At 43.7% G+C, this 24,053-nt stretch overlaps 1 protein-coding gene across 1 annotated transcript in view; it reads left to right on the top strand.

Moving 5' to 3' along the window:
- Positions 1-22,243, top strand: part of mettl15 (methyltransferase 15, mitochondrial 12S rRNA N4-cytidine) — a 126,899-nt gene extending 104,656 nt beyond the window's left edge. Inside the window, exon 5 of the mRNA XM_061703103.1 lies at positions 20,224-22,243. Coding sequence (XP_061559087.1) covers positions 20,224-20,654 — 431 coding nt within the window. The 3' untranslated portion in view covers positions 20,655-22,243. The remainder of the gene's footprint in view (positions 1-20,223) is intronic.
- Positions 22,244-24,053: the final 1,810 nt, after the last annotated feature.

The following is a 24,053-nucleotide window of genomic DNA, read 5'->3' as shown; positions in this document are numbered from 1 at the left end:
AACGACAATGGTGAGAATGACAGAGTTACCTTCAGAAGGAGGTAGATCGGTAACGAAGTCCAGAGCAATATGGGACCAAGGGCGGCTAGGGATAGGCAATGGACGCAGCAGCCCAGCCGGGGGCAGGTGTGAAGACTTCCCTCGGGCACAGGCGGAGCAGGCTTGGACGAACTCCCGGGTGTCTTGAACAAGGCTGGGCCACCAGAAATGTTGCCGGATGAACTGAATGGTGCGGGTGATGCCAGGTGAGTTTGGAGGTATGAGCCTACTGAAGAATGTTAGAGTGTGCAGAATCTGGTACGAACAGGCGGTTTGTAGGCCCAGTCTTGGGATCCGGGTGAGGTTTTTTTCAAGGAGACGCTGAATGACTTGGCGTACATGGAGGTGGTGTTCTTCGGGTGCGCGGGACAAATGAGGATGTCATCAAGGTATACAAATACGAACCAGTTGAGCATGTCATGGAGGACGTGAGTAATACATGTCTGGAAAACTGCAGGGCCTTTGGTTAAACCGAATGGCATGACCAGATACTCGAAGTGTCCGAGAGGGGTATTGAAGATGGTCTTCCATTCGTGCCCCTCTTGGATACGGATAAGGTGGTAGGCCTTCCGTAGATCCAATTTGGTGAATACCTGGGTGTCACAGAGGGGTTCAAACGAGGGGTCGATGAGGGGAAGCAGAGATTTATTCTTCACGGTGATATCATTGAGACCACGGAAGTCAATACATGGGCGGAGAATGGAATCCAGAGAGTCATGGATATAGTCCTCCATAGCCCTCTTCTCAGGTCGGGAAAGGTTGTAGAGACGGCTGGAGGGAAGAGGGGCCCCCGGCAGCAGATTAATAGAACAGTCATACGGGCGGTGGGGGGTAGAGAAATGGCCAGGTCTTTACAAAATACCGGAGATAGATCATGATATTCTCCAGGGACTCCGGAGAGGTCAACGAGCATGGAAGAGGGTGGTGGTGTACCAGAAGGAGGTATTGCTGAGAGCAGGCAGTGTGAGTGGCAGTGAGGGCGCCATCCAGAGATGGCTAAATGTGTCCAGTCAATGGTGGGGTTATGTCTTTTAAGCCAGCGAATTCCAAGGACTAATGGGGTATCAGGAGAAGGGATAACAAAAACGGAAATGTTTTCACGGTGATTTCCTGAAATAAGCAAGGTGAATGGCACAGTTTGGTGGGTAACAGCGGAGATGATACGGCCATCCAGGGCTGTGACCTTCTTCGGAGACGGAAGAAGTTGGAGAGGAATTTGGAGCTGGTGAAATATGGCTTGGATGAATGAAATTGTCATCGGTACTGGAATCAATCAGGGCAGTGATGGGAGTGTTAAGATGCCGAAACTATAATGCAAGTGGGAATGGTCATGCGAGAAGGAGAGCTTGAGGGGATGGTGGTTTGGCTCACCATGACGCTCTGCGGTGAGCATGGTCTTTTGGCCGGAGGGGACATAAGGAAATAAAGTGACCGGTTTGACCGAAGTAGATACACAGCCGCCGGGCGATACGACGCTGTGGATCTAACTGTGTCTTAGCAACTTGCACGGGCTCTTCAGTGGCTATGGGGAGTGACGGAAAGGCGGAAGACTGTGCAGGAGGCGGGTGTGAAGCTGACGGCGTAGCGCTCTGAGTGGGAGGGTTTTTCCCGCGAGCGAAACCCCCTCTCTCGTGTACGCTCTCGCAGTCTGTTATCCAGACGGATGGATAAGATCCTTGAGAGAGGAGGGCTCGTCCCGGACTGCTAGCTCATTCTTGAGCTACTCGGAAAGGCCATCGAAAAAAATCCCCCAAAGTGCCGCGTTATCCCACCCACATTCACCTGCCAATATCCGGAACTCTACGGAATATTCTGCTGCAGAATTAGCGCCCTGTGTGTGAGACGACGACGGTGGCTTCTTTTCCCTGAACGGGGTGATCGAACACTTTACGAAGTTCATCGGAAAAGGAATTGAATGAGTGAAGTACCGAGGAGGAGTTTAGCCATAAGGAAGTGGACCATTTAGCTGCTTTGGCGCGGAGGAGGTTAGTGACATGCGCTACTTTGGATTGTTCGGTGGGATAACTGTATAGTTGAAGGTTGAAAACGAGTGAACAATTGAGTAGAAACTGGCTACATGCACCTAGGTCCCCGGAGTAGGGCTCGGGCGGCGGAACACGAGGTTCTTTATACAGGAGGCATGGTGGCGCTGAGGCTGTGGGCTCGGAAGGCGTACTTACAGTTGGATGGTTAGCTAGCATCGTTGAAGAAAGGAGGGATACCTGTTGTAGGAGGGAGTGTAGGGATTCCGTGAGTTCTTGGAGAGTCTTTTCTTGTTTTTCTATGTGGGCTACTTGGAGAGTTAGTGCTTTCATCAGTGCCTCCGGAGTAGCTGGGTCCATAATGGCCGAAGTATTCTGACACGAATAGAGTGTGGCTGGATCCAAGAGCAGTCGGAGGCAGATGTGAAAGGGTGAATAGTTTATTGATGAAAGGTAATGGCAATGATCCGAGGTGGGTTGGCAGGCGGCGGTGTGGACAGGTGGCAGGTAGTGGTGAGGACAGGCGGCTGGCTTGGCAGCAGGAATTACTTGGATCAGGAACACTGGGGGAAAACACACTGGAACAAGGAGACACAGGAGTCAAAAAGGGAACGAGGAATGGGGTGACTTACGTGAGGTAAAAGGGACCGTGGTACCACTGAAAGTAACTGGTGGTGATAAGGCTGATTCGAGACAGGTGCTGAAAACAGAGAAGGTAGGGGGGAGAGAGAGAACGCAAAGCGCCCTCCCGGCTACAATAATGGAACTGCAGGCAGTATATGACACTGTTTTTGTTTGTACTGACTCCATAAAGTGTTTGACTTTTCAGACATTATTACAGTGACTGAATGAATATAATGATTTGCATATTGTCGCTATCTGATTTTAAAACAAAAGTCACTTTATTTCAGGAACAGTAAACTGTTTTAAAGCAAGTATTTAATAATAATTTTAAAAACACAAATAAATGACAGCGATTAGACATATTTAGCATCAGAAACATGTATGTTCAGGTAATATTCACATATAATTAAGACTTTTGAAACCTTGAAGTTCCTCTCAGATTTGAAGGATAAGGTAAAATGCCTCAACAAAACTTTCATCAAAGCAATCGACTTTCATTGAAATCAATGTATTTCATCATTCATAGCTTAATGGCTGATTTAGCCACATTTATAATTTTGTTTTGAAATTTTTATAATTTGTTTATACTTCTCGGCCACTGTATGAGCCAAAACTTAAGAAAATAAACACATGCTAATATTCTGTGCTTATACTATAGCTGCGCTTTATCTTCTAAATGCTGCAGTATTAAGCGGCTTACACACTGTATGTGGTTTTCATGGCGCCCACGGCGAGGTAGGACACAGGACGGCGCAAGCTCACCCCTATTTGACACTAACGAGCTTGCTAACAGGAAGTAACCCGGCACCTTTTCCCGCTGGTTTAGAGTTAAAGTGGGCTGCAGCTTGGCAGTATGTATTTGTCACTGTTACAATGGAAGGCCCTGGCTTCACTTTAAAGTAAGGATAAAGAGGAGATATGTGATCCAAGTGAAGCATGTGTGGCTATGCTATATTTTATTTCAGCTAGACCGCTTTCAACCAACCTGGTACATTTAAAGTAGTGGAGAGGTCCATCGCTGTGCTTTACCATGTCACTCTACGACATTTATCCCTGAACTCCGAACAGGGACACTGCATTAATTTTTCTTCCTCTATTTTCTCCATGCTGTTTTCACTGTACAAATTTTACAAGTTTGCCAAAATGTCTTGCTGTTGTCACTCTGAAATCCCTCGGCCACATCCTCGCCGATTGGATATGTCTGTTGTCACAGTGGTGATGTGCCGAAATTGAACATCTTTCAAGGCGGGTGCGTCTTTATCGGTGGCAAATGCCCACCTCGTGTTTGGCAGTCAGCTGCCATGGCATCACATGCACAATGAATAGGTTGGTTTACAGTACACTGGGCTGTGCTAGGTGCACTGTAAAAAAGGCATTTATATTCCACAGTCTCCATTTTGCTGCAGCTGCTCCGTTTCTTGCTTCCCTCAGTATCCTGTGAAATAAAATCTGCTTTCTCTGGCCAACAGCCACATGTTGAGAATTAAAAACAGTAGATCCGTGTTCTCCATTGTTGTTGTTTGCTAGCGTGTCAAGCTCCAACTGATGCATTCAAAACAGTACAACTTAATTGTCCACGACAGACAATATTGAAGTGGAAAACTGCTTGTTTTGTCCAGTGTAAATGTGTCAGAATAGTTTTGTTTAGTAACAATTAGTTACACGTAACTGTCAAAACATGATAAGCACCTCTTAGTATGATGCAATGCAGTTTAAAAAATACTAATAAAATAAATGTTGTTCAATGTAATACCTCCCGGACAATATTAATCAAAACATAAAAATGTTATCGTAATAGACTATGTTATATGGCTCTTGTTTTGGCTAATATTTGATTGTGCCGGTCTTCATACTATTTTAGCTTTTGCTCAGCTGGCGTTGGGCCAAAATCTCCTCTTTACAAATTTGGTCCATTTAATATTTTTTTCCAAAAATTGATACTATGGTTCCCTCCCCACGTGGGTATATTAATTTTAAAAAATTAATGACCAATCTAAAGTTTTGAAAATGGCTTGCTCTCTTTGAAGATGCAATGTTAATGGCTGTACTAACGTGCCGTTTTTTTTTTTTTTTTTTTTCCTGAAAAGTGATGGTTTTGGAGATGTGAGTTTTCCGCTTGATGCCAGCGATATGGAGAAAGCATTCAATATTGGAAGCATTCAGTATTGGAATCTGGTACGTACAGTATCCATTAGGGCTCATAGTGACCCTCTAAATCCCGATCCGCTATTTGTGTTGACAGTAATGAATGACTTATGAATCAGAATCGAATCGTTACTCCTTGTACTATTCCGAAATAAAGAGATGTCATCGTCCAACAAATGAAAAATCAAATTTGATCACAAACCCCAATTCCATTGAATTTGGGACAATGTGTAAAACGTAAAATAAAAACAGAATACAATGATTTGTAAATCTATTGAAGCAGAAAGAGAGTACCCTGGCATCTTTTGGCTGCCACTTCTCCCTCCGAAAAAGTTTTTAAGTTTAAAATGGCTTACTTTAAGGAGGATCCATTGCTGGCCAAAGGTATAACCCGGGTTGGTTTTGCGCCTGTCTGTGCCCTAAATCTTTGCTGGCGAGGACCAGCTCCCTCCTTCCTAGCTAGCTAGGTGGCTGGCTATATGACGAGCTGTCACCATCTGCCACACTGTGTTGGATCTTGCTCAAGTGCTCAACTTTCTCCCATTCATTCTTCCGCGGTCGCCATCCACCTCAAGCAATGGGTCCTTTTTGGCTTCAGTTGTGGTGCTGCCATGAACATCCATGCAGCTCCTCAGGATCAGCTATCACACGCCTCGTTCCGCGGAAACCATTGTCCCGTTGGAGGGCCACGACTATTTGCAAGCGTCATCTATGGTCAACTGCAAAAACAAACTACAACTGCGCACATGCACAGAAACTATGCTCAGTAAGTCAAAATGGCGTTGACCATAAACAGGCTTAAAATCCTGAAATAGTTTGTATTTTCTTTTTACAACCCCAATTCCAATTAAGTTGGGATGTTATGTTAAACATAAATAAAAACAGAATACAATGACTTGGAAATCATGTTCAACCTACATTTAATTGAATACACTACAAAGACAAGATATTTAATGTTCAAACGGAGAAACATTATTGTTAGCAAATAATCATTAACTTTTTTTTTTTTTTTTTTTTTTTTTCAATAATCATTTTATGGCTGCAACATGTTCCAAAAAGCTGGGACAGGGTCATGTTTACCACTGTGTGACATCACCTTTTCTTTTAACAACATTCAATAAATGTTTGGGAACTGTGGACACTAATTGTTGAAGCTTTGTAGGTGGAATTCTTACCCATTCTTGCTTGATGTACAGCTTCAGCAGTTCAACATTCCGGGGTCTCCGTTGTCATATTTTACGCTTCATAATGCGCCACACATTTTCAATGGGAGACAGGTCTGGACTGCAGGCAGGCCAGTCTAGTACCTGCACTCTTTTACTACGAAGCCACGCTGTTGTAACACGTGCAGAATGTGGTTTGGCATTGTCTTGCTGAAATAAGCAGGGGCGTCCATGAAAAAGACGTTGCTTGGCTGGCAGAATATGTTTCCCCAAAACCAGTATGTGCCTTTCAGCATTAATGGTGCCTTCACAGATGTGTAAGTTACCCATGCCATTGGCACTAACACAGCCCCATACCATCACAGATGCTGGCTTTTGAACTTTGCGTCCATAACAGTCTGGATGGTTCTTTTCCTCTTTGGCCCGGAGGACACGACCTCCACAATTTCCAAAAACAATTTGAAATGTAGACTCGTCGGACCACAGACCACATCAGTCCATCTTAGATGAGCTTGGGCCCAGAGAAGCCGGCAGTGTTTCAGGGTGTTGTTGATAAATGGCTTTTGCTTTGCATAGTAGAGTTTCAAATTGCACTTACGGGGGTAGCGCCGAACTGTACGGGCATTCATTCAACTGTACGGGCATTCAATGTTGGCTTTCGGCCTTGCCGCTTACATACAGTGATTTCTCCAGATTCTCTGAACCTTTTGATGATATTATGGACCGTAGATGAAAATTGCCCTAAATTCCTTGTAATTGTACGTTGAGGAACATTGTTGGACTATTTTCTCACGCACTTGTTCACAAAGAGGTGAACCTCGCTCCATCTTTGCTTGTGAATGACTGAGCAATTCAGGGAAGCTCCTTTTATACCCAATCATGGCACCCACCTGTTCCCAATTAACCGGTTCACCTGTGGGATGTTCCAAACAGGTGTTTGATGAGCATTCCTCAACTTTCTCAGTCTTTTTTGCCACCTGTCCCAGCTTTTTTGGAACGTGTTGCAGCCATAAAATTCTAAGTTAATTATTATTTGCAAAAACAATCAAGTTTATCAGTTTGAACATCAAATATCTTGTCTTTGTAGTGTATTCAATTAAATATAGGTTGAACATGATTTGCAAATCATTGCATTCTGCTTTTTTTATGTTTAAAACAACGTCCCAACATCATTGGAATTAGGGTTGTAAGTAAATGCAGTGTGGCAGCAGTTGCTACTCTTGTCAAAATAAAGTAAGACGTATTCTAAGATACATTCTGGAGTCCAAAAATTCTGATTGGATTATCGTTTTTTTAGGCCCACTTGAATCCCTATTCGAATTGCTCATGATTTTTGCACAGTATACTTAGTATACATATGTATTGTATACAGTATGTACAAAAATAGCAATATACCAGGTGAGCTACAATGCGGTCATCTAAACCCAAACGTTTGTATAGTATTTTGTCTATTTTACATCTCTCTCTCGCGCTTACTGTCACTTAAACTGAAGTCTCATACAACAAGTCGTCGATGTTCTAAGGTAGTTGTGCAATGGATTCTCTCTTACGTTTGCTTAGCTACATTGCATGATCAGTTCATAGAAAATGCAAATGCTGCGATTGGCTGCCGACCGGTTCAGGACGTACCCCGCCTCCCGCCCGAATATAGCTGGTATAGGCTCCAGCAGCCCGCAACCCTTGTGAGGATAAGCGGTAAAGAAAATGGATGGATGGATGGAAAAAGCAAATGAGAAACAAGAGCAGTATACAATATGTGCATTTACTTATTATTGTGGTAAATGCCCCTTTTCTCCATGGATCTGTCTTTTGGACCCTTGAAAGATGAATTAGCGTGGAGAGCGCACATGGCTTGGTTTGGCAAGACTAGGGCTTGGTCTCTCTGTGCAGGCATTGTATTGATTGCAGTGTGACTCACACCTTGGGGTATTTAGTGCAGGAGGGGAGAAATGCCACATCACTCACTTCTCTATTTATTGCAGTTTCTCTTAAAGGTCTTATGGGCTTTTATATTAGAATGGTGTAAACCTCTATCCCACAACACAAAATATATTTGTTCTATTGTAAATTGAAACCCAAAATGTTTGATTTAACCAAGACCATGCCCCACTGAAAAGATAAAACATAGCTAGATTACAAGAAAAAAGAAAGAGAAAGACGCACATTTAGAAACGGACTTGTAATTTCAACTGAGTGCCAAAATATTTATAGAGTATCACTAAATGTTTGCAAAGAACAGTTCTGGTTAATGATAAATCCCAACAAAAGAGATGATTTCAGGTTGTTTAGTGCTTTCTTAGGTACAGACACATATATGCACAAATCACCTTAAACTGCCTCTCCTGGTGATCATGTTGATGTGCCAGAACATTGACTTCTTTTACACTGTTGATTGAAGCAAGCATTTTCCTGACTCGCTGTAGTGACTGATTGTGAGGGGTTGAAGTTGAGCTGGGAATTTGTCGGCTTCCGATGGAGACGAAATGTCACAACTCAAATCAACGATTCAATCAATCAATCAAACAAAAAATCAGTCAATGAATCAGTCAAACTTTATTTATCGAGCACTTAAAAGCCAAGTGCTTTACGTTGAACTCAATCCTTTCCCGGCACTCATCCACACAGACATACACACTAAAAATAAGATTAATAATGTAATAATGTGCCCAATTGCTGGGCACAGACAATCCAGGTGAGGAAACACCATCTCAGGGAGCCGTCTGCACCAAGAGCAGACAACAGACTGCATCCACAGGATATCGGCATGGAGCTCCAGTGTAGTGGCGTAAGAGGAGGCTTGGTATTGCTGGGCCATGCAGATTCGGTAAATGTTCTAATTCGTTTTGACTAAACCTACTCATGGTCAACCATGATTTTGTATTTGAAATTGCTTTAGTTTACGAGGTATACATACTGGTAAGTGCAGTTTCCGTGTCATCCAAAGCCATCTTCTGCGGTTTACATTTCTTCTTGTTTCGTGTGCAAGGCTTTACTGGTATTTTTGACAGAAATATGAATGCATCAAAATTTTTCCTATTATTGACTGCAAGTACACATTTACCCAAAGTACTGAAAATGCAAGTTATGAGTGCTGACAGCTGAGTGTAACAGCCAGGCAGCAAAAACATTTTAAATATGAACATGACGTTTATGAATTAGAAACATTTGGCTCCATTGACTTAAGTATTTTAGTGACACATTCACCAGTCAACACCATGTCCACCATCCATCTGCTCTGCATTGAGGCTCTGGTTGCCCGAATGTACCTGCAACTCAGTCCTGCTGCTCCTCTCTCACTTCCCTGCATACAGTGGCCTGCACATATTCCATCATCTAATTTCTGTTGCCGTCAATTGTTGACTCATGCTGTATTCATGATATAAATATATTAGCAGAGGACAAGTGCCAGTTGCCGAAGCCAAGGATTTATTTAACAGGAGTTTCCATGTCCATGAGGGTCTTGAGTGTAATGTAATACTCTTTCAGCTGTCCTGTGCTGTCTGTTATAAGGCTAGTTTTTAAGAACCTCATGATTCGATGTTGATTTTTTTTTTAGGTTGCATTTCGATTCAATTTCAATTCTCAAGGTTGCATTACAATTCAATATCGATTCTTTAGGTTGCATTTTGATTCGATATTGATTTTCATGCTCTGATATCGATTAAGTAAGAAGTAGAAATCCACAAATAAGAGTACATTTTGACACTTTTGAAATATTCAGTATTGATGCCAAAATATGTCGTATGGCACATTACATTTGCATTTGCACATACACTATATTGCCAAAAGTATTCACTCACCTGCCTTGACGCAGATATGAATTTAAGTGATACTCCATTCTTAATGATATTGGTCCACCCTCTGGAATTATAACATCTTGAACTCTTCTGGAATGGCTTTCCACAAGGTATGGAAGTGTGTTTATGGGAATTTATGACTAATTTTCCAGGTGCCCATTTGTGCGGTTACACACTGATGTTGGATGCGAAGGCCTGGCTCTTAGTCTCCGCTTTAATTCATCCAAAAGTATTTTATAGGGTTGAGTTCAGGATTGTGCAGGCCAGTCAATTTCTTCAACATCAAAGTCTCTCATCCATGCCTTTGTGAACCTTGATTTGTGCACTGGTGCACAGCATGCTGCAACAGGAAGGGGCCCATCTCCAAACTGTTCCCACAAAGTTGGAAATGTCCAAAATATTAGCCCCTGGGCTCCAGTGAAAGGAACTCTGGATGATTCAGCAAACTAAGATATTTTGGACAGTCAAACAGTTTGGGAATTAGTCCTTCCTGTTCCAACATGTCTGGTCCATAAAGACATGCAGGAGAGAATTTGGTATGGATGAACTTGACTGGCCTGCACAGAGTCTTGCCCTCAACCCGAGAGAACAGCTTTGGGTTGATTTCGAATGGACAGTGAGCCAGGCCTTCTGGTCCAACATCAGTGTGTGACCTCACAAATATGCTCCTGGAAGAATGGGCAAATATTCCCATGAACTCACTCCTAAACCATGTTGAAAGTATTCTTACAAGAGTTGAAGCTGTTATAGCTGCAAAGCTAAGACCAACATCATATTACACCATATGGACTTAGAATGGAAGATCACTTCAAATCATATGTGCATTAAGGCAGTTGAGCGAATACTTTTGGCAATATAGTGTAACATGCACTTGCACATTGCACATGGAGTACAAAAGTAAAAAACATGACAGTTGTGTACAATCACTGAAAAGGTAAAGTGCACGTGAACTGAAATTGTAATAAAAATAAAAACGTGCCAAAAGGCTTCTCCCCGTGCCTGCGTGGGTTTTCTCCGGGCACTCCGGTTTCACATCCCAAAAACATGCATTAATTGGAGACTCTAAATTGCCCGTAGGCATGACTCTGACTGCGAATGGTTGTTTGTTTCTATGTGCCCTGCGGTTGGCTGGCAACCAGTTCAGGGTGTACCCCGCCTCCTGCCCGATGACAGCTGGGATAGGCTCCAGCATGCCCACGACCCTAGTGAGGAGAAGCGGCTCAGAAAATGGATGGATGGATGGATGTACGTCTCCGTTGTTCTGCTTGACCATTGATCAGTCGTGCACGGTCACAAACTGAAAAGAACTCGACAGTTGTGATTACCCTCTCTATTTACTCCTGGGTTTTTTTCATTGCGGTCAGGCCAGCCGAAACGTTGAAGTCAAGGCAGCCGCTACAACAATTGTTAATAGTGTCTTACCGTGACACGCCACCTCTCCGCCAACATACTACAAGGGCCAACTTCAAAATAAAAGATTCATATAGTACTACATTGGACATCAATGCCAATGTAAGCTTTTATTTTCAAGTTGGCCATGGAACATGTTGCCGGTCCTTAATGGAGCCGTAACTATGCATTCTCCCCCTGGTGGTGGGCTGACTAGGTTGCGTGTACTGCCGCAAATGAAGCACTTTTCAAATGCAGCAGTGCCCACATTTTGAATGTATAAAAATCACTAACGATCAGGGTCATTTAATCGTGGCAGCCAAAATCAAAATCACGATTAAAATTTTATTAATTGTGCAGCCCTAAAGTGCGCTATAACTTTTTTGAGCAAATGGAGTACAAGAATAAACATGATGACAGCTCTGTATTGAAAAAGTAAAGTGCTGTATACTTAAACAATATGTTTTTACTTATCCCTCATGCAGTATAATCACTCTACATACGTAGGAGTCATTTTGAGACAAAACATGGTTCAGTCTTTTAAATTTCTAAGTCCTAAATATCTTTTTTACTTTCAACCCCTCAAAATGTTCAATGGCATCAGACCTATCCATAGATACGACTGAAATAAGTATTTAACAGGTCACCATTTTTCTCAATAAATATATTTCCAAAGGTGCTATTGACATGAAAGTTTCATCAGATGTTGAGACCAACCCAAGTAACCCATACTTACAAAGAAAGTTAGAACAAATTAGCTCAGAATTTAAGTTATGTGTAATTATATGAAATGACACAGGGAAAAAGTATTGACCACGCCAACTGGTATTTAAACAATACTTTGTCCAAAAGCCTTTATTTGCAATGACAGGTCGAATGGTGTGATTTTGGCCTATTTCTCCACACAAGCAGTCTTCAAATCTTGAAGTTTCAGTTCTTTCCATAGATTTTCGATTCTAGCAGCTTTATTTTTTGTCTTTTAAACCAATTGAGTTTCGTTGGCAGTATGTTTTGGATCATTATCCCGCTGAAATGTCCACCCTCGTTTCATTTTCATCATCCTCGCAGATAGCAGCAGATTTTTGTAAAGAACTTCTCGGTAGAGTTTCCCATTCATCCTTCCTTCAAAAATGTGAAGTTTACCAATACCATTTGCTGTAAGGCAGCCCCACACCATCATGTTCCCACCTCTGAACTTCACTGTTGGTATGGTGTTTTTAGGGTGATGTGCAGTGCCATTTCTCCTCCAAACGTGGTGTGCATTATGGCCTCCAAATAGTTCAATTTTGCTCTCATCAGACCAGACTATACTCTCCCAGTATTTAACTGGCTTGTCCAAATGTTGTTCAGCAAACTTTAAACGAGCTTTGACATGCTTTTTTTTCCCCCAGCAATTGCGTCTTGCGTGGTGAGCATGCATACAGGCCATGGCGGCGGAGTGATTTCCTCACTGATTTCCTTGTGACAACAATACCTGCTAATTCCAGCTCTTTTTTTAAGCTCTCCACAGGTGGTCCTTGGCTCTTGGACAACTCTTCTGATTATTCTTTGCACTCCTCTGTCAGAAATCTTGCGAGGAGCACCTGATCGAGGCAAATCTATGGTGGTATGATTGGCTTTCCACTTACGTATTATGACCCTAACCGTGCTCACTGGAACATTCAGAAGCTTCGATATGCACCTGTTACCAATGCCATCGTAATGTTTTGCAAGAATTAATTTGCAATGGGCGGCACGGTGGCCGACTGGTTAGAGCGTCAGCCTCACAGTTCTGAGGACACGGCCCCGCCTGTCTGGAGTTTGCATGTTCTCCCCGTGCCTGTGTGGGTTTTCTCCGGGCACTCCGGTTTCCTCCCACATCCCAAAAATATGCATTAATTGGAGACTCTAAATTGCCTGTAGGTGTGAATGTGAGTGTGAATGGTTGTTTGTTTGTATGTGCCCTGCGATTGGCTGGCAACCAGTTCAGGGTGTACCCTGCCTCCTGCCCGATGACAGCTGGGACAGGCTCCAGCACGCCCGCGACCCTAGTGAGGAGAAGCGACTCAGAAAATGGATGGATGGATGGATTTATGTTTACTATTATTTGGTTCTTGTCTGACTATGGTATGTTTTTGTTGGTGTTAGTTGTCTTGTGTTGACCTTTTTGTAGGCCATCAATTAAGACTGAAACAGCTGATTTTCATTTGCACTGACAAGGGGCTGGATTGCTGTTTGATTATTGATAGATTTTAGGTGACTTTGACTTTCCATGCCTTTTTGCACCTCCCTTTCTTTATGTGTTCAATACCTTTTCCCTGTGTCATTTCACATTATTACAATGTAATGTAGTTAAATTTAATTTCTGATCTTATTTCTTCTACTTTCTTTGTATGGATGGATTACTTGGGTTTTTCCCAACATCTGGTGAACATTTCATGTCAATAGCGCCTTTGGAAATATAGTGGGGCAAAAAAGTATTTAGTTAGCCACCAATTGTGCAAATTCTCCCACTTAAAAGCCTGTCACTTTCATCATTGGTATACCTCACCTATGAGAGACAAAATGAGTGGGGGGGGATCCATAAAATCACATTGTCTGATTTTTAAATAATTTATTAGCAAATTATGGTGGAAAATAAGTATTTGGTCAAGAATAACAGTTCATCTCAATACTTTGTTAAATACCCTTTGTTGGCAATAACAGAGGTCAAACGTTTTCACTAAGTCCTCACAAGGTTTTCACATACTGTTGCTGGTATTTTAGCCCATTCCTCCATGCAGATCTCCTCTTGAGCAGTGATGTTTTGCGGCTGTCACTGGGCAACACAGACTTTCAACTCCCTCCAAAGATTTTCTATGGAGTTGAGATCTGGAGACTGGCTAGACCACTCCAGGACCTTGAAATGCTTCTTACGAAGCCACTCCTTCGTTGCCCAGGTGGTGTGTTTGGGATCATTGTCATGTCAAGACCCTGCCACGTTTCATCTTCAATGCCCTTGCTGATGGAAGGAGGTTTTCACTCAAAATCTTTTCATACATGGCCCCATTCATTCTTTCCTTTAATCGGATCAGTCGTCCTGGTCCCTTTGCAGAAAAACAGCCCCAAACCATGATGTTTCCACCCCCATGCTTCACAGTAGGTGTGGTGTTCTTTGGATGCAACTCAGCATTCTTTCTCCTCCAAATACGACAAGTTGAGTTTTTAGGGACTCTGACCCAGTTGCCAGAACCTCCCCCTACATGATGGGCAACCTTTAGATTATGAGACTGATAAAAGGTTTATCGTTGCTTTCTCCTAAAGTTTATACGTACAAAAAGAAATGTGGTACCCTTTACGAGACTAAATAGCTAAATACAAATGCCAATATACGCTACAAGTGTTTACCAAAAAGTTCTATTTTGGTTTCATCTGACCATATGACATTCTCCCAATCCTCTTCTGTAGCATCCAAATGCTCTCCAGCAAACTTCAGATGGGCCTGGACATGTACTGGCTGAAGCAGAGGGACAAGTCTGGCACTGCAGGATTTGAGTCCCTGGCGGTGTAGTATGTTACTGATGGTGGCCTTTGTTACTTTGGTCCCAGCTCTCTACAGGTCATTCACTAGCTCCCCCGTGTGGTTCTGGGATTTTTGCTCACCCTTCTTGTGATAATTTTGACCCCACGAGGTGAGATCTTGTGTGGAGCCCCAGATCGAGGGAGATTATCAGTGGTCTTGTATGGCTTCCATTTTCTAATAAATGCTCTCACAGTTGATTTCTTCACACCAAGCTGCTTACCTTTTGCAGATTCAGTCTTCCCAGCCTGATGCAGCTCTACAATTTTGTTTCTGGTGTCCTTTGACAGCTCTTAGGTCTTGGCCATAGTGGAGTTTGGAGTGTGACTGTTTGAGGTTGTGGACAGGTGTCTTTTATACTGATGAGTTCAAACAGGTGCCATTAATACAGGTAACGAGTGGCGAACATAGGAGCCTCTTTCAACTCCTCAAAATGTTCAGTGGCATCAGACTTATCCACATATATATGGTTTTATTTTTGGTGCCCTCTATGGACAATCAAAAGCAGTATTGTGTTATGACCATAACTCTAAATATGCCCTATATATAAAAAGCGGGAAATTTTACATTAGAGCCTTTAATAAGTCAATAAGTCATAACAACATATGACAGATATACTTTAACCAGTACTGACCCAGGCCCCAGGAGTCAAGCCAAGAGAAATGTGAAAACCCACCACCCACCCTATTACTATGGTTACCAGGTCCCCGACTGGCAGCTCACTTTCACACCAGTAGTCATGCTTCAGACTGCGTTCAGCCTTTTTTGCCAAGGACATTTTGGATATAACCAACCTGCAAGGCTGCAGGTCAGTCGCGCACACGCACGCACATATCCACACTGCATAAAGTTCATGAAAGCTCATCTCTCGACCAATTGAAGTGCAGGATTTCAAATAATAACACTTGGATTTTCAGAAGAGCTTAGGCCAAAAATGTTGAATTTCTCAGGCACACAAACACACAATATATTCATATCTGCACACAAATATTTGTGTGCAGATAATCCCAACTCGCCAACATATTTTTGTGGCATAAATTGTGTGAAATTGTAGCCGTGTGTGAACTCATCTGCTGGAGGGCTGGGCAAGAAAAATATGAAATGAGAAGTCATAGTCATACGTAGGGTCAGTCCTTCTGGATGTCCAAGTATCACATGAATGAGCCATTCTTTCTGTTCAATTCAACGACTCGGTGAGTGGTAGAATCTCTGCTCCAACTACTGAGGCTTCTCAGCCTTCTGGAAACATTTTATTCCAGGGTAACTGAAAGGAGAGTTCTGCTATCATTTGAACCCCAGATCCAGTTTGTGCAATGTGTTATTCGTTTCAGGTCGTGGAACACGTTACCAGCACTACATCCTAGCAACTGTACTAGAATGTACATGGGAGTTTGTCTAACCAGTCCACATGTGCTTTGTGCGCATGGAAAATGTATTCTACCGTGCGCCTTGTCATGCTCTGTGGAGGGTGCTCCAGCAGCACAGGGTCTGGGACTCACGACTGCTAGCCAGTTGGTCCATAAATCAGTCACATCTGTTCTTGGTGGACATTGGTCTCCACTAAAGTTTCCCTTTGTTGCTCGTTCTATTCCCTGTCTATATTGAGAAAATAGATTTAGGGTCAGGCCGTGGACGGAGTCCAGTTTGGTGGCTTGGGGATCTCCTCTTTTATTTTCTTATTTGAGGATGATGTGGTCTTGATGGAATCACCAAACGTTCCGCGGCTATGTGCTTCACGGAGACCTGGCTTTGCGACGCTGTACCCGATGGCGCCGTCACGCTTCCCGGCTTCAACATTCATCGAGCGGACCGCGACATGGAATCATCGGGGAAAACGAAGGGCGGCGGGATATGCCTCCATATAAACAAAAAATGGTGTACGGACGTCACGGTGCTCAGCACACACTGCAGCCCGCATTTGGAGTCGCTGTTTCTGAACTGTAAACCATTTTACTCGCCACGTGAGTTTGCATCGTTTATACTGGCTGGAGTCTATATTACACCGCAAGCTAACACGAGCGCCGCATTGCTAACGCTCGCCGAACAAGTCAACGAAATTGAAAAAAAACACCCTGACTCACCCCTCATTATTCTCGGGGACTTTAACAAAGCTAAACTCAACCACGAACTCCCTAAATACAAGCAGCACATCGACTGTCCTACCAGGGAAAATAATACTTTAGACCACTGCTACACTACGGTAAAAAACGTATACCGTGCTATACCTCGTGCCGCCCTGGGCTCGTCTGATCACTGCTTAATTCACTTAATACCGACGTACAAGCAAGAACTTAAATGTGCGAAGCCTACAGTGAAAACAGTCAAAAAGTGGACCAATGAAGCAAAGATGGAACTTCAAAGCTGTTTAGACTGCACAGACTGGAGTGTCTTTGAAAATTCAGCTGGCAGCCTGGATGAATATACGGACACTGTCACATCCTATATCAGTTTCTGTGAAGAGGTTTGTGTACCAACAAAATCATTTCGGACATTCAACAACAACAAGCCGTGGTTCACTGCTAAACTTAAGCAGCTTCGCCAAGCTAAGGAAGATGCATATCAGAGCGGGGACAGGGCCCTGTATAATCGAGCTAGAAACCAGCTTACTAAAGAAATTAACATTGCAAAGAGGATCTATGCAGCAAAATTGGAAAAACAGTTTAGCGCTAACGACTCGAAATCAGTCTGGCGTGCATTCCAATCGCTGACTAATTACAAGCGACGATCCCCCCAAGCTGAGAACAATAGCACACTAGCCAACGACTTGAATACCTTCTATTGCAGATTTGAAAAGGACAGTTTCACTCCACACACCCACCCGGCCGCACCCGCGACCACAACCACACCTCTGACTTCTGCGTTAACCATCCATGAACAGGATGTGAGACGCATCTTCAAACAACAGAAGATTAACAAAGCAACAGGACCGGACCATGTGTCCCCATCCTGCCTCAAAGTCTGCGCGGACCAGCTCGCTCCAGTCTTCACTCAGATCTTTAACAGATCTTTGGAAATGTGCGAAGTTCCATCCTGCTTCAAACGCTCCACCATCATTCCAGTCCCCAAGAAACCTGCAATCTCTGGTCTGAATGACTACAGGCCTGTCGCTTTGACATCTGTGGTCATGAAGTCCTTTGAACGTCTCGTGCTGGACCACCTCAAGAGTGTCACAGGTCCCCTGCTGGACCCCCTGCAGTTTGCCTACCAAGCGAACAGGTCTGCGGATGATGCAGTCAACATGGGACTGCACTTCATCCTAGAACACCTCGACAGTGCAGGGACCTACGCGAGGATCCTGTTCGTGGACTTCAGCTCAGCGTTCAACACCATCATCCCTGAACTCCTTTCAACCAAGCTTCTCCAGCTCAGCGTCTCACCTGCCATCTGCCAGTGGATTTACAGCTTTCTGACGGGCAGGACACAGCAGGTCAGGCTGGGGGAGGCCACCTCATCCACACGCAGCATCAGCACTGGGGCGCCCCAAGGTTGTGTCCTCTCTCTGCTGCTCTTCTCTCTCTACACGAACGACTGCACCTCAGCGAACCCGACTGTCAAGCTCCTGAAGTTTGCAGATGACACCACTGTCATCGGCCTCATCAAGGACGGTGACGAGTCTGCATATCGACAGGAAGCGGAGCGGCTGGAGCTGTGGTGCGGGCGACACAACCTGGAGCTGAACACGCTCAAGACGGTAGAGATGATCGTGGACTTCAGGAGGCATCCTGAAGTTGTCCAGCTGCCTTGTGTCAACCGTCGAGACCTTCAAGTTCCTGGGAATTACAATCTCTCAGGACCTGAAGTGGACGAACAACATCAACTCCGTCCTCAAAAAGGCCCAGCAGAGGATGTACTTCCTGCGGCTTCTGAGAAAGCACGGCCTGCCACCGGAGCTGCTGAGACAGTTCTACACAGCGGTCATCGAATCGGTCCTGTGTTCTTCCATCACAGTCTGGTTTGGTGCTGCTACAAAAAAGGACAAACTCCGACTGCAACGGACAATCAAAACTGCTGAAAGGATTGTCGGTACCCCCCTACCCACCATTGAGGACTTGCACGCTGCCAGAACTAAGACAAGGGCGTGCAAAATCCTCTCGGACCGTCTGCACCCCGGTCACCAGCTCTTCCGGCTCCTTCCCTCAGGTAGGCGCTACCGATCAACGCAAACTAGAACTAGTAGACATTCCAACAGCTTCTTCCCTCTTGCGATCAACTTCTTAAACACCTAACCTATAATTCCATTACAACAAGCTGGCAATTTTTTGACATGAGTTCGTTGTCACATTTCTGTGGGGCCAATTATGTATTACTCGTGCACTCACTGTAGTTGTCTCGCCATGCTGCACTATTTGCATATACTGGCCACTCATGCCAGAGTAGCATCTGCTCCATTTGCACACTGATTGAGGAGTATCTGTAACATTTGCACAACCAACATTGTCCCAGATGATCGCACTACTCGTCACTTTAAACCGCATACACTCCTTGAAGTCTCAGCGCCCTTTGCACAATGGTCATTGCACCGGACTATTGCAATATTAGTCGTTCGAACTGCTCTAAGTGCTAGAGGACTCTGCATCTTTTTGCACAATTGTTTTTTGTCAATGTCTTTATGTCCCCAAAGTGTTCTGTAAATTGACTGTTTGTTGTACTAGAGCGGCTCCAACTACCGGAGACAAATTCCTTGTGTGTTTTGGACATACTTGGCAAATAAAGATGATTCTGATTCTGATTCTGATTGTGAGGATCTTTTACTGGGACTGTTTTCAGCTGAGTGCGAAGCTGCTGGGATGAGAATTTGCCTCCATAAATCTGACCGTGGTTCTTAGTTGGAAAAGGATGGATTATATCCTCCTGGGTTGGGAGTAAAACCATACCACTGGTAGATTTTTAAGTATCTCAGAGGCTCAGAAGTGAGGGAATAGCAGACAGTGTATTAGTGAAACGTCTGCATTACAAGGGTTGCTGTAACAATGTCACACTGAATTCACCAGTCGATCTACCACTATTTACCACACTCAAGTATGGTCATGAGCTTTGGGAAGCAACCGAAAATACAAGGTCATGAGTGTACGCATCACAAATGAGTTTTCTCTGTAAAGTGACTGGACTCAGCCCTAGAGATAGGGTGAGGAGTTTAGTCCCAGAGCTTTTCCATGTAAAGAGGAGCAGGTTGAGGTGTCTTGGCTTCTTCTGATGTTTCCATTCAGTGTGCTAACGTTATGCTGCTTTCCGGAACATTTGAACGACCAAGACATATCCAACTCAAATCAAAGTATTCCAAGTAAGGAAGATGAACATGAAAAAACTAAACATGGCTCTCAGTTTCGAAAAACATTCCTCTATTACAACAAAACTATTTACTGAATACATTTATGTAGAGTGTATAAAACGACACAGTTTGGGTGCAAAGTTTAGACCAGGGCCCGATCGATATGGATTTTTCTAGTTTCTTGTTTACTTTGTGTTCCTTATGTAATTAAATGTTAACTATCATCAATACTTAAATGTAGACTTTATCATCTGTCTGTCTGTCTGTCTGTCTCTAGGATCTTTTCCTGCAGCTGCTATCTATGCTCGAAAGGACAGACTGCACCGACCTGCGCATGTGGCCACGAAAACCTTTCAGGCTCTGCGTATCTTTGTGAATGATGAGTTGAACGAACTTCACGCTGGTCTGCGCACTGCCCGGACAGCACTGAAATCTGGAGGACGTCTCTGCGTCATCACGTTTCACTCACTAGAAGACCGACTGGTTAAGCGCTTCCTTCAGGGTGATGATTTGCCTAATTTAGAACAATATCACTTTGGCCTGGGGAGGCAAGGCGCAGGAAGAGAAAAGTCAGTCGAGACAAAAAAGGATAGAGCAAGTGTGTACTGGCATCCTTTGCAAAAAAAGGTGATCACCCCAGAAAAGGCTGATATTAAAGAGAATGCTCGAGCACGCTCTGCAAAACTTAGGGTAGCGCTCAGGTGTTAATCTTTTTTTTTAACCTTTCCTTCTTATTCAACCAGTTAAATGTTCAAGTTTTACTGTCTAGAATACATCAATTATAATAAGGCTATTTTAATATTAGTGATTTATTTCTACAATACATTTTTGTTGAAAGTCTGATCATCAAAAGCTAGACGATGTACAGTGCCCTGAAAAAGTATTGCCCCCTTCTCAAATTCTTATATTTATATTTATATTAGTGTTCAAAGTTTCCAGGCCCTGTGTGAAGAGGAAATGTCCCCTAAACCTAATAACTGTTTGAACCATCCTCAGTAGCAATAACTGAAATCAAGTGATTTCTATAACTGGCAATGCATCTTTCACATCTCTGTGGATAGAGTTTGGCCCACTCTTCCTTGCAGAATTGTTTGAATTTAGCAAAATTGGTGGGTTTTCTAGCATGAACGGCCTTCTTAAGGTCATGCCACTGCATTTCAATCTGACTCAAGTCTGGACTTTGACGAGGCTGCTCCAAAACCCTCATTTTGTCTTTTAAGCCATTTTATAGTTGACTTTCTGGTGTGTTTTGGATCGTTACCCTGCTGCAGAACCCAAGTGCGCTTTAGCTTGACATCATAAACAGATGATTGAACATTCTCCTTCAGGATTTTCTGTTAAAGAGCGGAATTCATAGTTCCATCAAGCACAGCAAGTTGTCCAGGTCCTGAGGGAGAAAAGCAGCCAAAGAACATCAAAATAGCACCATCACGTTTTGACTGTTAGTATAATGTTCTTGTTCTGAATTGCTGTGCTACATATACCTTCCAAAAAGCTCAACTTTTATCTCGTCAGTATATAGAATATTCTCCCAAAAGTCGTGGGAATCATTCAGATGTTTTGTTTTTCGAAAGTAAGATGAGCCTTTGTTCTTTTTGGTCAGCAGTGGTTTTCGCCTGAGAACTCTGCCATAGATGCCATTTTTTCATGTTGTGTCATGAACACGAACACTGACCTTTACTGAGGCAAGGGAGGCCTGCAGTTCTTTAGTAGTAGTCCTGAGTTCCTTTGTGGCCTCCTGAATGAGTAATTGCTGTTCTCTTGGGGATATCTTTGTAGGCTGGCCACTCCTGGGAAGGTTCACCACTGTTCCATGTTTTCTCAATGTGTGGATAATGGCTCTACCTATGGTTCGCTGGAATCCTAAAGCTTTAGACATGGCTTTTGTATCCCCTTCCAGACTGATAGATGCCAATTACTTTATTTCTCAACTGTTCTGGAATTTGTTTGGATTGTGTCATTTTGTTGCAGCTTATTTCAATCTTTTGTCTGACTTGATTTTGTCGGGACAGATTCTGTTTAAGCGATTACTTGATTGAACAGGTCTGGAGGTAATCAGGCTTGGGTGTCCATCCATCCATCCATTTTCTGAGCCGCTTCTCCTCATTAGGGTCGCGGGCGTGCAGGAACCTATCCCAGCTGTCATCGGGCAGGAGGCGGGGTACACCCTGAACTGGTTGCCAGCCAATCGCAGGGCACATAGAAACAAACAACCATTCGCACTCACAGTCATGCCTACGGGCAATTTAGAGTCTCCAATTAATGCATGTTTTTGGGATGTGGGAGGAAACCGGAGTGCCCGGAGAAAACCCACGTAGGCACGGGGAGAACATGCAAACTCCACACAGTCGGGGCCGGGGATTGAACCCGGGTCCTCAGAACTGTGAGGCTGACACTCTAACCATTTGGCCACCGTGCCGCCGGCTTGGGTGTCATCAGTGAAAAATAACCAGAAATTGTGATTACCCACAATAGATTCCTGATTTAACAAGGGGAGTAATTTTTTTTTTTAAAACAGGGCCATGTAACTTTAAATACTGATAGTATTTTTTCTCCTTAATAAATGAAATCACTATTTAAAAACAGCATTTTAACTTCACTTGGGTTAGACTGTATGTGTTTCATACATTTGTTTGATGATCTTAAACATTAAAGCTGGGAAACTGTGCAAAAATATAAGAATTTGAAAAGGGGGCCAATACTTTTTCATGGCACTGTATATATTTGAAGAAGAAAAAAACATAGTGGCCACAGAAATAACTTGCATCTGACAAAAGCAATAATAAATAAAAATGTAAGGAAAATTAACGAATGAAAATCAGACGTTACTTTTTAATTTTTGTTCAGCAGAATTATTTTAAAAAACAAACTCATTAAACAGGCTTGGACAAAAATGATGGTACCCTTAATATTTTGTTGCACAACCTTTTGAGGCAGTCACTCCAATCAAATTATTTTTGAAACTTTCAAACTGCTCCAGTTTTCTCAGGGATGAAGGGTGCTTTCTCCAGATGGCATGTTTAAGCTCCTTCCACAGATGTTGAATAGGATTTAGATCAGGGCTCATTGTCTTGGGTGTGTGTTCCGGTTGTTCTTTTCCCCCTGTCTTGCACACACCTGCTCCTGAGAGCATCTTCTCCACCTGTGCCTCGTTCACCCTAATTACCCCTTGCATTTAACCTCTCATTCTTTCAAGTTGCCAGTTTGGTGTACCTTGTCGTCGCGTTCCAGCATTCCTTGTTTCCACGTCACCGACTCACAGTAAGACTAGACCTTGTTCCGATTATCGACCTCGCCTTTTTGCCTCACGTTTTGGGATACTGTTGCCTTTTTTGGGTTACCTGCCTGTCTACCGACCTCTGCCCGTGTATTAAACCTCTCTTTTTGCAACTGTCCATTTGTTTTGGAGTCGTGCATTTTTAGGTCCTATCCTCTGTTCCGTTCATGACACAACGAACCTGCCATAACATGGACCAGCAGACTCAGACCCGGTGCGCAAAGCCCTTCAAGCGCAGGGTCAACGCTCTCGAAGCAGGATGAGCAGCTTGCTGCCCTCCACCTTCATCTCGAGGGACTGTCAGAGCAGGAAGACAAAATGATGAGACAGGTGGCCTCACAGTTTGAAGTTCTTATGAAAATGATTCAGAAGAAGGAACCAGTTGGCACAACACCCGATGCCGCCACTGTACCAACCTTTTCATGTGAAGCAGTTACCATGCAACCACCTGCCACCTCCGCTGCTGTCTGCCCACAGCTCTCTCGACCGGAGAGGTTCTCTGGAGATTCTTTGGAATATTAAGCCATTCATCACTCAGTGCGAACTCCACTTTGAGCTGCAGGCAGCTGCCTTCCCCACCGAGCAAAAATCGCTATAGTCATTTCCCACCTGACTGGTCGTGCAGAGGTGTGGGCTACTGCTGAATGGAGCTGCAATTCCACCACATGTCATTTGTGGGCTTTTTTCGTAAAGACTATGGAGCAAATTTTTCAGTTTTCCACACCAGATCGTGAAGCAGCTCGCTCCCTTGTCACCTTACACCAAGGCAACTGCAGGGTTTCAGATTACGCGATTGAGTTTCGCATTCTAGCAGCTGAGAGTCAGTGGAA

The sequence above is a fragment of the Phycodurus eques genome, chromosome 2 (genome assembly GCF_024500275.1).
Source record: "Phycodurus eques isolate BA_2022a chromosome 2, UOR_Pequ_1.1, whole genome shotgun sequence".
Classification (NCBI taxonomy): domain Eukaryota; kingdom Metazoa; phylum Chordata; class Actinopteri; order Syngnathiformes; family Syngnathidae; genus Phycodurus; species Phycodurus eques.
The sequence above is the reverse complement of the archived record's forward strand: the minus strand, read 5'-3'. Positions and strand labels throughout refer to the sequence as shown.